We start from the raw sequence: 14371 nt of genomic DNA on the forward strand, positions 1-14371 counted from the left end.
GAATGTGACTGACTTCCATTAACTTAGTAATCTTAACTCAGATTACCTTATTTTGCTCAGACCCGAAGTGTCATTTCTTCTATTGGACAGGCTAAGCTTCTAGTACAGTGTTGAGTCATTGCTCCATTATCGTAGGAGATATGTCAGTGACCTCCTTGGTTGATCAGGTGAAAACATCTTGGTTGTGAAAAAGGATTCTGACCCTTTTTGTATTGAATGACAAAGTATGGTTATTCAAAATCTGTTCCGCACGTGAGCAAGCAAGAACATTTGATTTGGAAGGCAAAACATAGGTTAATTTACTTGGGCAAATTTTGCCCCTCTCAATTTGCTGAGATCGTAGCCTATATATATAAGGGTTCTGACCCATGGTTGTATTGAATGACCGAATTCGAATATGACTATTCAACATCCAATCCGCACATGAGCAAGCAAGAAAATTTGATTTGGAAGGCAAAACATAGGTTAATCCGCTTGAGCAAATTTTGCTCCTAGGCGAAATTTTTTTTAAATAATTATTATTATTTTAAAAAAAAAATTTCATCTTTTTTTATTCGGATTTGAGACCGAAAATTGTGGGTATAAAATTTTTTTTAATAAATTAAAATATTACTTTTAAAAATAATTTTTTTATATAAAATTAAATTTTCTAGCTTTTTGAGATGTAAAATTATTAATTAAATTTCTATATTCATTTCATTTGCAATTTCTTTAGCAGAAATCATAGCAGATATGAATCCATTTTCTCTACACTCATTCAAAAAAGAAATAAAACCTTTTAATTGATCTAATACAATAGTAATGTTCATATCTTTATATTGTAAAAATTTGCTAACAGTGTACTGCGAAAAGATTACAAGTTTACAACAGGAATCATTGATAAGAAAATAAGAAATTAACAGAAGCATAAAAAAAAGATTTGATAGGGAAATAAGGAAGACAATACCTTTAGGTTTTAAGATCATAGAAAAATATGTAACAAAAGATCTTATTTCGAAAATGTCTTGAGGAGAGAAAATAAACTATCGAATAAGTAAAATGTTTGAAGTTGAGCAAAATAGGTTATTAGGTTAATAAAGAAGGAAGGAGAGAAATATAAAGAAACTATTAAAATTAAAGTTTTAAGAATTGAGAAATATTAAATATATTGGAATCATGCCAAAATCTTTATGAAATCCAATGACCATGCCAAATCTCTACAAAATCTAATGATCATGCCAAATCTTTCCAAAATCTAATAAAGATATTTTAAAATTTTCTTATTATCTCAAAATATATATATATATATATATATAATGATTAATATTTTAAAAAAAATAGGCCCCACTTTATTGGGGGCCCTAGGCATAGGCCTTAGTGGCCTATGCCTAAAGCCGGCACTGCTATCAATCTAATATTCAACACGTGTAGGTAGTACACGCACACGAATTACCTGAGTTCAATGTAACTCAGACTTTATATTTGCAACCCCCTATACCAAAAGAATAGCTCTCTCATCTGAATAGTAAAATAATTAATTTGGATATATATATTTTAGATCCATAGTAAAATGTAATAAGTTAACAGAGTAGTTCGCTCATCAAATTAATTACTTAGATAACATGATTGTATTAGTTTAGATTAAGTTAGAATGGGCCGGTAATACTGCATACCAAAAGAGTTACATTATGATGTGTCAAACAAATCACCGAGGAACAACAGTACTGGCATTGTGCAATAAAGTATGATACGATGTGTCGTGACCAACTGCAGTTTCTCAATTTACATCTTCACAAATAGTCGTGGGACCGACCGTGTGGGGCCGCTGTGACGGATTCCACCTTTTTACAGAAGATGTGTCGAATAGATCATCGAGAAACAATGAGTCAATGACTGTCATATAACGAGAAACAATGACTGTCATATAACATGAAGCTAATACTTCAGTGTGGAATTCGTCATCCAGCGGTCTTATACGATCTGTCCTACGATCATCTGTGAGGAGGTAAATCGAAAAATTACAATTGACCACTATGGAGGAAAACATTGTGTTGGCTTCGCCGAGATTTGACCCTTATCCACTTCAGCAAATCTGTCTCATCATAACCAACTCAACTATGCTCCGAGGGCCAATATGAAACTATAATACTTGACTTGCTAGACATTAGATTCACACAAATAATTACATCACAACGGATGTAATATTATTATCATTCAATCAAATCCAAGATCTAACTAGTAAATGATCTCGGAGCTCACATAATAGACATACAATATCTCATTCGATAAGCGAGTCGCGGCTTACATTATGAAAGCAGGGTTGCGCAGGTTGGTCCTTTCTTTTACGGGGTAAGAAGCATACATTGCAATACCACATTTGCCAAAAAAGCCTGCAATGTTCCGTTCCATTCGTATGTAGCCAGACTCTCCCCAATCTTCACCCCATGAGTTCTTCACAATCCAGTAGTCCCTGCCATTCTCAGTACCATAACCTACTATGGTCACAGCATGATCTAATGCAATTCCACAGATTCCGGTGAATATTCCCTGCAAAAATTATATTATCAAAGCATGCAGGAAGAGTAACATGTTTTGTGTTATGTGGAAATTATACTCATTATGGATTATGCGATACACAAACAAGCTTTTGTGAGGAGAACGCTAGATATTGGATAATTCAAACCAATGCAATTATCAAAATTTAAACATCTGGATGAATCTTACCGATTCATAAAGTTGGAAATGTCTTCCAGAGGAGTCGATAGCAACACTAACTGGTTGCTTTGCCGTGGCCTTCTGGAGAGACTTCTCATTGTAGCGAGGAACATTTTCAAACGAATCAATTGACGCAACATGAGCATTTTCCTGCGTGAGAAAGACACCAAACGTACAAGATTAATTATAAAGTCATCCACAATCGAAACATCAAGTGTCTCTAGCTGCAAATGGTAGTTAGTCAATAGATCACCTTGTCAGTATTGCAAGTCCCCTTTTGGCCTGTGTACGGGTAGTCCTCCTCGCTGTCAATGCCACCATTGTTAATGATGAACCTGAATGCAGCGTTCATGAGTCCACCATTGCAGCCACGGTTGCCGGTATCACAGTCCACTAATTCCTGTTCCGACAGTGAAGTCAGATTACCGGTGACGATTTGGTTGATACCTTCGACGGTAGCAACTGCAGAGAACGCCCAACAACTTCCTATAAACACCATCAAAAGCATAATTAGCATATCTGTTGAGATCATTAATGAAACAAAGTACTTCACATCTCATATTTGACTTGCCATAACTTGCTAGAAATCTGTCACAAACTTATTTTTTGATCGTAAGGAAAAGTTTCATCGAGTTGTAAATGAGTCAAACGCTTGTGAGCAAGCTCGATACAAGGTCAAATAGATGAACAAGATTGAACAACTCTATCAAACAAGCTTGAACAGTGATTTGACTTGGCTCGTTTACATACCTATCATCCAGTGGTAGAAAAATCTTCATTTGGTGATTTCATCGATTAGGATTTCAAAATTTTGATACTAGCAGTAGATGAATTTCTAGATTTAGCAAAATTCCTACAAAATATGGGTTAAAGAAGAGGTACGAGCAGATCCCGGTGCCAGTTACTCCAAACAGCTAGCGACACTTTTTTCCAAAGGAATTGGAAAAACGTTCTTCAAACAAAAGCAATATAATATTCAACTTTACTATCACTGACCACACAAAAAAAACTGAAGCCAAAGGAAGAAATAGTCTCTCACAAAGGAAGAAAGAGCTCACCGCAATGGCCCTGATCCTTCACGGCTACGACGGCGCCCTTCTTCCTCCAATCGATAGAACCGGGAAGAACGTCCCCTTCTCTCATCCGGTACCGGCTGCTGATCTCCCGGGAGTCGGATCCTCTCAGCCGGGAGAAGTCCACGAGGAACCTGGCCCGGTACTCCTCGTTGGTGAGGTCGGCGAACCGGTTCATCCCGAGGTGGTAGGCGTGCTCCCCGCGGTTGGCCGCTGCATTGTGCTCGTCCACGAACCGGAGGTTCTCCTTGAAGACCTCGAGCCTGTATTCGTCCAGATATTGGTCTTTTTCGGCGGGACGATGCTTGTCCCTCCACTCCAGGTAGAGCATTCTCATCTCCTCATCGCTGCGGACGGGGACGGCCCCGCCTTGCTTGGAGAGGGTGAGGACGTCCTGATAGTGAACGCCGGAGACGGCAGCGAGGGCGGAGAACGAGAGGAGAAGGAGAAGAGCAATGGCGACGGCGGAAGCCATGAGCAGAAAGCGAAGAGGAGAGAGAAGGTTGATGCTCTCTTTGGCGATGGAAAGGCTTCCTTTATATAGAAGAGAGGACAGTAAGCATTGTGGAAGGTTACCGCCTTAAAATTTATTTTCTGGAAAAAAAGATATTATTTATTGATTAATAATATATATTTAATCAGTATATCTAGAAATGCAATTTATTTATTTATGACATAATTGACAAATTAAATAATTGATTAAGAAGTTAAATTAGAATGGTTGATCAGGAAGGAAGAGATTCACTTACATAAATAAAAAGGCAATTGATGGTGTATTTTATTCACTTTCACTTTATATAGAAGAGAGGAGCTTGGGCGATGGAAAAACTTCCTTTTTATATAGAAGAGAGGAGCTTGATGCTCTCTTTGGCGATGGAAAATCTTCCTTTATATAAAAGAGAGGAAAGTGACCATTGGAATGCTGACGCCTCTTGAAAAAATATTATTTATTTATTTCATTTATTGATCCAGAGGTAAGAAAGAATGCCCATCATGGTGAGCATTAACTAGTTCAATATAGAAACCACGTGAAAAGGTCAAGATTTAGTCATCGTGATCTGTCGAGTTCTTGGCCATCCGACTACTGACTTCCAATTTCCCGAACTATCAGTATGTGAAGCGAGACGACCAACAAAAGGACATGGCAAGTTAAGAGACATGGTAGTTATTACAATACCGATCGATGCATCTTTTGATTTTCTCTCCGAGTAAAGGACCGCGGAAGTTATCACAACACCTTTTAGGGGATGCATGCCTTTGACTTCTCTCCATGAAAAGCACCTCTTGACGTTCTTTTCCTATAAGCATGTCTCTTAGACTTCTCTCTGTATAAGGTAAGGAGAGGAGGAGAATAAGAGGAAAGAGGAGGTTATCGATTCTAAAGAAAATCATATCATCATTTATTATTTCATATGTTTTATCTCATTTACTTTACTGTATTATTATTGTCTCCGCTTTATATTTTTTGGGGTCTTTGATGATTTAGGCATCGAAGAGATCTCACCAGGGTAATTCTCGATGAGTCCTATGATACGTATTACTTTCTCCAAGAATTGATCAAATTTTGCAATTCATTGATCAATGGGTTTTGATCAAAACTCATTGATGGACTTAGAGTATTTGGATTTCTAAATTTTTTTCATGAAATGAAAAAGGTTAGCTTTTGTGGAGCTCTCTAGATCTATGAATCAGTTTTAACAAAAATTTATTGATGGATCTAGATGATTTAGATTTTTGAAATTTTACAATGAGATAGAAGTGGAATATGCAAAAGGTAAATATAGTGAGAAATTCTTGTCTTGAGTCTCCCACACGAAATTATAGGCTTGTGCTAATTGACACAAAGTCTGCAACTTTTTAAATCTTTTGAGCAATGTTGAGAATCCTTTACAATGATAACGGAGGGCACCCTTAGCCTTTCAAGTACTATAGAAACCTATAAAAATTGAAATAATTTCGATCAGAGCTCTCTAGGTTTATTAATTAATTTTAATCAAAACTCATTGATGAACTTAGAGTATTTGGATTTCTAAAATTTTGTCATGAAATGGGAGAGGTTAGTGTGTAGAAGATATATATGATGTCAAATCTTAGTCCTAATACACATATGCGAAGTTATAATCGTGTGTCAACTAGCATAGCATGTAGTGCTAGTTTTTGAAGACCAGTTCCAAAGTGGTGCTACTCTTCAAAAATCAGCATCACAATCTGTGCTAGTTGGCACATGACTATAATTTAGCCTACGTATATTAGGGCCAAAATTGCATACCATATATACTTTTTACACGCTAACATCTTCATCGTTAATTTCTGTCGCTATAATTAGTAATGGAAAATAATTTCCATCACTAAATTAGTGACGAAAAAATAATTTCCTTTGCTAATATCATCAACTACCCAAAATTTTACGATCGGTTATATTCCGTCGCTAATCGATCATTAGATGGGTTTAGCAATCGATTAGCGATGGAAAATTCTTTGGCTAATAGGTTTATCTCTTGTAGTAATCCGAGTTTAGCTTAACTCAGTTTGATTAGATTTGAACTTGGCTTAAGTTAAGTCAGATTAATCAGATTCAAGTTCATCTTCGACTTCCACTTCCAACTCAATTTGACGTATGACTTGATTATGTGACGTGTGATTTTTCTCACTATATCAGTGCCTTTTAGTGTAAGGTCTGATGGAATCCCTATATATTTTTTATGTATTTTCAATGTGGGACCTCTTGCTGAGAGCCCCTACTATTATCCTTGTGGTCCATGTCCCAATGGAACCCTAGACCCCTGAGAGTTCCCATATGACTCCACATAGATTACACTCTGATGCCACTTGTAAGGTCTAATGGAATCCATATGTATCTCCATAACGGTATGATATTATCCATTTTGAGTCTAAGTCTCATAATTTTATTTTTGAATTGTACCCAAAAAATCTTATACCAATATAGATATCTTCCATCTTATAAATCTATTATTTTATATATATTTTTAATATAAAATTTTGATTGTATCGTAACATTTGATTCATTATTACAGTTTCTATCTAATCGGGAGGAAAGATCATCTAAAATCAGATGATTGTGAAAGACTCTTTTCATACTCGCAATGTTCTCCTCCGTCGTGATCAACAATAGTTTTTTGATTTATCTCTTTATAGATGATCGTGAAATTGATTGTATGAGACCGCTTGAGTAACGACTTTTTTTTTTGAAAAGAAAGGAAAGATCATCCTCTGTTGCTAAAAGGGGAAAGTGGCGTGGTGCCAATCGCATGTACAATGAAGGCCCATGCAGTGACCGCAGCAACTGGTCGGTGCATGTGGCGACAATAGTGCGGGTAGCAGTGATGGCCTATGTAATGACAATAGCAGGAGGCAGCAGCAAGTTCTTCTGGGGTATAATTGAATTGATTATGACGGAGCAAACTTGCAAAAAAGGATAAGGGTTCGAATCTCAACGAAGTCGAGCAATACCCTCCTTCGTCATGATCAACTGCAGTTTCTTAATTTACCTCTTCATAAATGATCGTGGGGCCGATCGTGTGGGGCCGCTAGGATGACGAATTCCACCTTTGCAGAAAAAGGAGGCAGCAGCAAGTGTGTGATACAGTGATAGCAGCGGTCATACGAGGAGGAGAGGAAATTAGTGTTTTGAGGTTATTAAATTGTAATCTTACAAAAAAAAAAGTCCAAATATCTTAACATCACGACCCAAGTTTTTAATAGAAAAACTATGAATAATTTGTCATGTCCTAAATTTTAAACCTACATTTTAAGTTGTGAATTAATAAAAAAACATGCTAAACTTAGGTAACGGTTTTAATATTTTAGATCAATATTAAAATATAATTAGTTAATAGACACTTTAGATGACATGATAAGGGTTTGGATTAAGTGACCAAAAGGGTGATTTTTCTCCTTTTATATATATGAAATACCAATAAACTACAAGGAACTTACATGTAACTTACCAGCTGACCTTTCGATGAGTTAAACAAAATCCTCAAGGAACGATGGCATTTGTTATGGCAAAGTACGATACTTGATAATTAATATTACAGTGGATGCAATATAGTTATCATTCAACTACATTCAAGATCTACTTAGTACATGATCTCGGAGCTTACAGAAAAGGTACAAGATCTTATTCGATGATACATATCGTAGTGAGTTGTTGCTTTTAATCTCATCACGCATTGCTCTTCGGACCCCCTGAGCCACTTAAAACCCAATTGGGAATGGCAGCAATGCGCGTCGAAGCCTTCACCCGAAGAGGACTGTTCTCGCTCTGTCAATGGAATCAGATAAGCAAGTTAGATGATAAAGACAGAAGCACTTGAAGGACTCATGATGTAGTTGATTAGCATAGACATGTTTAATTGGGCAATAGTTGGCTCATTTTCATCCACAAGTACTTTAATGATCACACATTAAGGACTAGGGTGCAAAATTACTTAGCCATCTCATGAGATTTTTGTGCTAGCTTAAAAAATATTTGATTCATATACAAAATTATCGAATTCAAATTAAACTCAAACATATTCGATAATTTTTTAAGCTGAATTCAAATTCGTAATTTTTTTATTTGATTGTTCACTAGCAGCTCTCAAGCCAAACTCTAATCAAACTCTACCTATTTTTATTCTATTGTACACAACTTAAGTTCGAACATCCTCAAATTAACATTTAACTAACCTAATTCAGATTCTAATTTGAGCTATTTTAAGTTGTAGTTCAATTTTACTCGAATCAATATTCAAGCACCTCAAACCAAACTTGAGTTCGATCTAAAATTGTTTGTGTTTTTGAACCTTAAATTAAATTCAAATATCACACATTTTCTCTAAGGTCAAACTCAAATATCAATATTAATATTTTTAGCACTTCTATTGTGAATTTTTAATATAATTTGGAGGTCGTGTGGAACCGTTAGATGACAGATTCTACCTTTTGTAGAAGATTATAAGAAAAGCTAACTAGATAATAATTTTCAAGTCCAGGGAAGGACTTGCCTAATGGACTTACCATTAGGCAGTTGCCATCAGCGACGCTGCAGACCGGGTAGGCACGGGGACAGCAGCTGTAGTGGTCGTTGCAGCAAGTCGCCCCCTCGAGTGGACAGCACCCCCAAGAGAAGCAGTGATTGCCCTGCTCGTATATGCAGCAGCATGTGGTGCTGCCGGAACAGCTGTAGTAGCTATCGCAAGCGGTAAGAGGCTTGGCAAGGGAAGGCGCAGAGGAAGAAGAAGAGGCAGCAGCAGGGTTGTTGCGCAGGTTGGTCCTTTCTTTTACAGGGTAAGAAGCATCCATTGCAATACCACATTTGCCAGAAGATTGTGCTATGTTCCGTTCCATTCGTATGTAGCCAGACTCTCCCCAGTCCTCACCCCATGAGTTCTTGACAATCCAGTAGTCCTTGCCATTTTCAGTACCATAGCCTACTATGGTCACAGCATGATCCAAGTCAGTTCCACAGTCGCCCGTGTAAATTCCCTGCCAAAAAAATGAGTAGAAAAGCTCAAGATTGTGAGGTAGAAATTTGAAAACGGAAAATTGCAGTACTGGACTTTGACATGATCAGGTGATAAGTGTATGTAAATATTATAAAAAAGGGTAGTTGGATGTTATCAATATAGAGTCTCCAAAATGGAGATCATATTGAATATAATCCGTACTTTGCATTGTAAAATTACACGATAATAATTTTACCATTGCATCAAGACTACACTTCAATATGTAATATCATGCAGCAAATAAATGAATATAATGCATGGCATTTGAAGAGATAAAGTATATGTCAATAAATTCAACAATGATATTGTAGTAGTATTCTGGCTACAACAATTAGTAAAACTATTGTCTTTGGCAATGATATAAAGCATGGCGACTGTGGGAAAAAAACACATGAAAATGGTATATAAGAAATGCGTCCCATAAAACCAATCCAATTGGCCACCTAAAGATTCACACTTGGATGTATTTCTTAACTGAACAATATGCTGAAATACTCATCAAGGATGATGAGATACACAAACAAGCTTTTGTGAGGAAAACACTAGATTGGATGATTCAAACCGATGCAATTATCAAAATTTAATCACCTAGATGTTAATCTTACCGAATCATAAAGTTTGAAATTGTCTCCGGCTTCAATACCAACACTAACTGGTTGATTTGCCACGGCCTTCTGGAGAGATTTCTCATCGTTGGAAGGAACATCTTCATACGAATCAATTGACACAACATGAGCATTTTCCTGCGTGAGAAAGGCAGGCACCAAACGAGATTTATGAAGATGAAGTGTCTCTAGCTGCAAATGGTTAAGTCAATATATAGATCACCTTGTTGGTATCGCAAGTCCCCTGTTTGGCCGTGTACGGGTAGTTCTCCTCGCTGTTGATGCCACCATTGTTAATGATGAACTCGAACGCAACGTCCATCCGTCCACCATCGCAGCCATCGTTGCCAGTATCGCAGTCCAATAATTCCTGTTCCGACAGCGAAATCAGATTACCAGTGGCGATTTGGTTGATACCTTCGACGGCAGCAACTGTAGAGAACGCCCAACAATCTCCTGTAAACACCGTCAAAGGCATAATTAGCCTACCAGTTGAGATCATTGAAATCTCAAGTACTTCACATCTCATCTTTGGCTTGCCATAATTTGCTAGAAATCTCTCACAAACCATTTTTTTTTATCTCAAAGGATAAGTTTCTAAGTATATGGTCTACTACTTAAGGCTGTAATTAAATGAACGTTTGGAAGGAGTCTTTTTTTTATATTCATTCAATATGCTCTAATCTTCATTTGGTGAGTTCATGGATCAAGATTTCGATACTATCAGTAAATGAATTTCTAGATCTAACAAAATTTTTCCACAAAAATAAGGGCTAAGGAAGAGTTGAAGCAGATCAACATGCCAGTTACTCCAAACGGCGCCCCCTTTTTAACAAAATCGAAACAAACAAAAGTAAGATATCTCACTTTACTGCCACTGAAGTCGACAGAGGAATTAGGAATAGCTCACCGCAAGGGTCCTGATCCTTTACGGCGACGACGGCGCCCTTCTCCCTCCAATCGATGGAATCGGGCAGATCATCCCCTTCTCTCAGCCGGTACCGGCTGCTGATCTTCCGGGAGACGGATCTCCTCAGCCGGGAGAAGCTCCCGAGGAACCTGGCCCGGAACTCCTCGTTGGTGAGGTCGGCGAACCGGTTCATCCCGAGGCGGAAGGCGTGCTCCCCGCGGTCGGCCGCCGCATTGTGCTCTTCCACCAATCGGAGGTTCTCCTTGAAGACCTCGAACCGGTATTCGTCCAGATCGAGGGCTTTTTCGGCGGGGCGATGCTCGGCCCTCCACTCCAGGTAGAGCATTCTCACCTCCTCGTCGCTGCGGCCGGGGACGGCCCCGCCTTGCTTGGAGAGGGTGAGGACGTCCAGATAGGGGACGGCGGAGACGGCAGCGAGGGCGGAGGACGAGAGGAGAAGGAGGAGGGCAATGGAGACGGCGGAAGCCATGAGCGGAAAGAGAAGAGAGAAGCTTGATGCTCTCGTTGGCGATGGGAAGGCTTCCTTTATATAGAAGAGATCGTGGAAGGTTGCCGCCTTAAAGTTTATTTTTTTTTTTTTTTTTAAAAAATATTATTATTAGATATTTAATCAATTAATTGATATAGTTAGAAGTTCATTTTAGTTATTTATGAGATAATTAACTAATTAAATAATTGATTAAGAGTGGTGAGTTAGAATTATCGAGTTTGACTTGTATCTCTTTAAAATTAAATAGAATACATAGTTTGAACAGGACCTATACGACAAAGTTGTTGATGTTGGATGTCACTTTAAAATAAAAAAAAGCGAAGAAAACGATCTTGTAGCACACCGTGTGTACATAAATGCATGATTAGCACATCCTCCTTTATCGAGCCCTTAGCGTGCGTTTGTGTTGTACTGTGGTATGAAGTTGCATTATTAGATACCGAATTATAATTCTCATGTGTATTCTCTTCTTGGACGACGTCATCATTGACGCCATGATTGAACCTTTTGCATCACGATGCAACAAGATCAGAAGATGCAACAAGATCAGAAGTTCATAGAGACTGGGGTGGTCGGCTCGGTTCGGAAGTTTCCCACCGACCACCAGGGTAAATCGGGAAGCGCATACGGCGGCCAATCCAGATGCCCAGCATCCTTTGATTGCGTTTCCATTTTGAAGAAAAATTCCTGCAAATACGCCATAGCTGGGGACCGAACCGCAGGTCCCCACAACCCGGATGTCTACCGTTGCACCATTGCCCCGGGGACTCATAGAGACTTTTCAAGATAATTTTAAGTGGATCATAATTGATTGGATATTTAATTAGTGATCAAAAGTAAATTGACATAAGATGAAAAATCCAAATGAATTATGGTTGATCGAATATTTAGTGATTGAAAGTCTAACATGGAGTTGGCGCGAAACGGAAAGTCCAAGTGGATCATGGTTGATCGGACACTTAGTGATTGAAATCCCAATTGAAAATTGGCAAGTAGAAAGTCCAAGTGGGTCATGGTTGACTGGACACTTAGTAATCGAAAGTTTGACATACAATTGACACGAGACGGAAAGTCCAGGTGGATCGTAGTTAATTGGACACTTGATAATCGGAAGTCTAATAGGGAGTTGATAAGTAGAAAATTCATGTGGATCACAGTTGATCGGACACTTACTGATAGGAAGTCCAAATAGGTTATGGAAGGTTGGATGTTTGGCATGGAGGCAGGGTAATCGGATGCTAGGTGAGTGAAGTCTCGATAGATTAAGGGTGATCAAATGTTGAGCAAAGGAATCCTTGGTGCTCAGGGTGCTTGGGCAAGGCGTTCATCGAGTCGGTACACAGAACCCACTCGAACTTGGGCTAATCGAGTTTGGAGTGCCCAACAGTGCATGAGAGTTGGCACATGGGAACTCACTCACTCAAACTCAAGGTGCTTAGAAGAGTGCCCAGCAACCCACTCGAACTCAGGGTGATCAAGTTCATGGTGCTCGAGTGTGTGCAAGAATCGACACATGGAACCCACTCAAACTCGAAGTTGAGACACAACAGTCAGCCAAGACCCACTTGGTTTTAGGACATGGCAGTAGGCGACGACCCACTCAGGCTCAGTACACAACAGTCAACCACAGACCACTCAGGGTCAAGACATGGCAGTTGGTCGTGCCCCACTACTCAGGATTGGGACACGATAATCAACATGACCTACTTGGGCTCGGACATCGACAATTGACCATGACCCACTCGGGCTCGGGCCTTGGTGGTCAGTCATGGCCTCAACCCACTCAGGCTTGGGCTCTAGCAGTCGACCATGAGTGGGCCCACTGGGGCTTGAGTTGGATTACACGTATGATGCTAATAATCAATTGTTCGGTGATAGCAATCGGCTGTTAAATCAATTTGAACGAATAGAATGCTCCCAAATCAATTGACTAGTTCGACTGGTGATTAGCAATCGACTGGTGAGGGGTGGCAGTCGACTAGTAGTGGACAAATCGCATGGAATGAGTTATTCTACATATTTCAATCATCGGATTCTCTACGACAATCGATTGATAAAGGCTAGCAATTAATTGAGAGGTGGAAATCATCTCAAACAATAACATATAAAAGAGGATTTTGAAGGAAATCAAATGAGTCAGTTCTTGAGAGGTTGAAGATAAAGTGGTGCTATATTTCCTATCATCAAAAAATATTAAAGAGCAATAAAAAAAGTAAAAGAACTAAGTTTTTATTGGAAAGATATTTTTCACTTTTATTTATATTTGCACATTTATTTCTTATTGTGTTATGTGAAAATAAGTTATAAAATATTTCTTCATTTTTGGAAAGTTTATGAGAAGGAGAAGAAAAAGAATAATGGTCGTAGTCATTAGGATTAGATCTTGGATGTAGTCACCTTAGGAGGCGGTGAACTAAATAAAATTAATGTATTGTGCATAGAACGTCGAGTTTGATTTACGTTTTCCGTTACACATTTAAACGAGCACAAAAGCGGGACGAAGCAATCGGAGCTATTCATTTCTTTTAGCTCATACAGGTCCTAATAAAAATTTGAAATAACCATACATAATAAAGATAAATATCTTTTCAAATTTTAGATGTAATAATACTTATTTGTTTGATTTTTATTTTGAATTTAATTAATTAATTTAGATTAACACAAGTAGTGCAAGGTCACTCATGCGGGACTTAGAGTTACAGTAAAAGTTGAAAACAATAAATCTTGGCGCAGTGCAAGGACACTAATGTGGGACTATCTTGTTGTTGCAATCATGCCCATAAGTTATATTTTGATGTTTGACATCAATAAACTTTAGAACACAAGATGAAAGAAATCTAACTTGTGTGTCAAGTGCAGGAAAGTCCTTACAGGGTAAGGCAAGTGGAGGAAAGTCCTTACGGGTGAGAAGACCGGACGTAAGGCAAAAGGAAAGTCCAAGAGGGTCGAGGAGCGAGCTCTTGGCATGAGAAAGTCCTTACGGGGTAAGGCAAAGCGTGGAAAGTCCTTGCGGGTGAGAAGACCGGACGTAAGGCAAAAGGGAAGTCCAAGAGGGTCGAGGAGCGGAC

General features: G+C 38.6%; 2 protein-coding genes across 2 annotated transcripts; both read right to left on the reverse strand.

Moving 5' to 3' along the window:
* Positions 1–2280: 2280 nt before the first annotated feature.
* LOC141838102 (zingipain-2-like) lies at positions 2281–4242 on the reverse strand. Its single transcript, XM_074725504.1, has 4 exons — positions 3753–4242; positions 2948–3180; positions 2704–2844; positions 2281–2526 (listed from the first exon to the last, which is right to left on the reverse strand). Exons 1-4 carry the CDS (start codon positions 4240–4242, stop codon positions 2281–2283), a joined length of 1110 nt encoding a protein of 369 aa, XP_074581605.1.
* A 3532-nt stretch (positions 4243–7774) lies between these two features.
* LOC141838923 (oryzain alpha chain-like) lies at positions 7775–11314 on the reverse strand. The gene is made up of 5 exons (XM_074726550.1): positions 10793–11314; positions 10106–10338; positions 9883–10020; positions 8790–9257; positions 7775–8052 (listed from the first exon to the last, which is right to left on the reverse strand). The coding sequence occupies exons 1-5, from the start codon at positions 11280–11282 to the stop codon at positions 7954–7956; spliced, it is 1428 nt and encodes a 475-aa protein (XP_074582651.1). The 5' UTR covers positions 11283–11314; the 3' UTR covers positions 7775–7953.
* Between the last annotated feature and the right edge of the window lie 3057 nt (positions 11315–14371).

The sequence above is a fragment of the Curcuma longa genome, chromosome 11, assembly GCF_044706935.1.
Source record: "Curcuma longa cultivar G26 ecotype Majalengka, Jawa Barat chromosome 11, ITB_CL_G26_1.1, whole genome shotgun sequence".
Classification (NCBI taxonomy): domain Eukaryota; kingdom Viridiplantae; phylum Streptophyta; class Magnoliopsida; order Zingiberales; family Zingiberaceae; genus Curcuma; species Curcuma longa.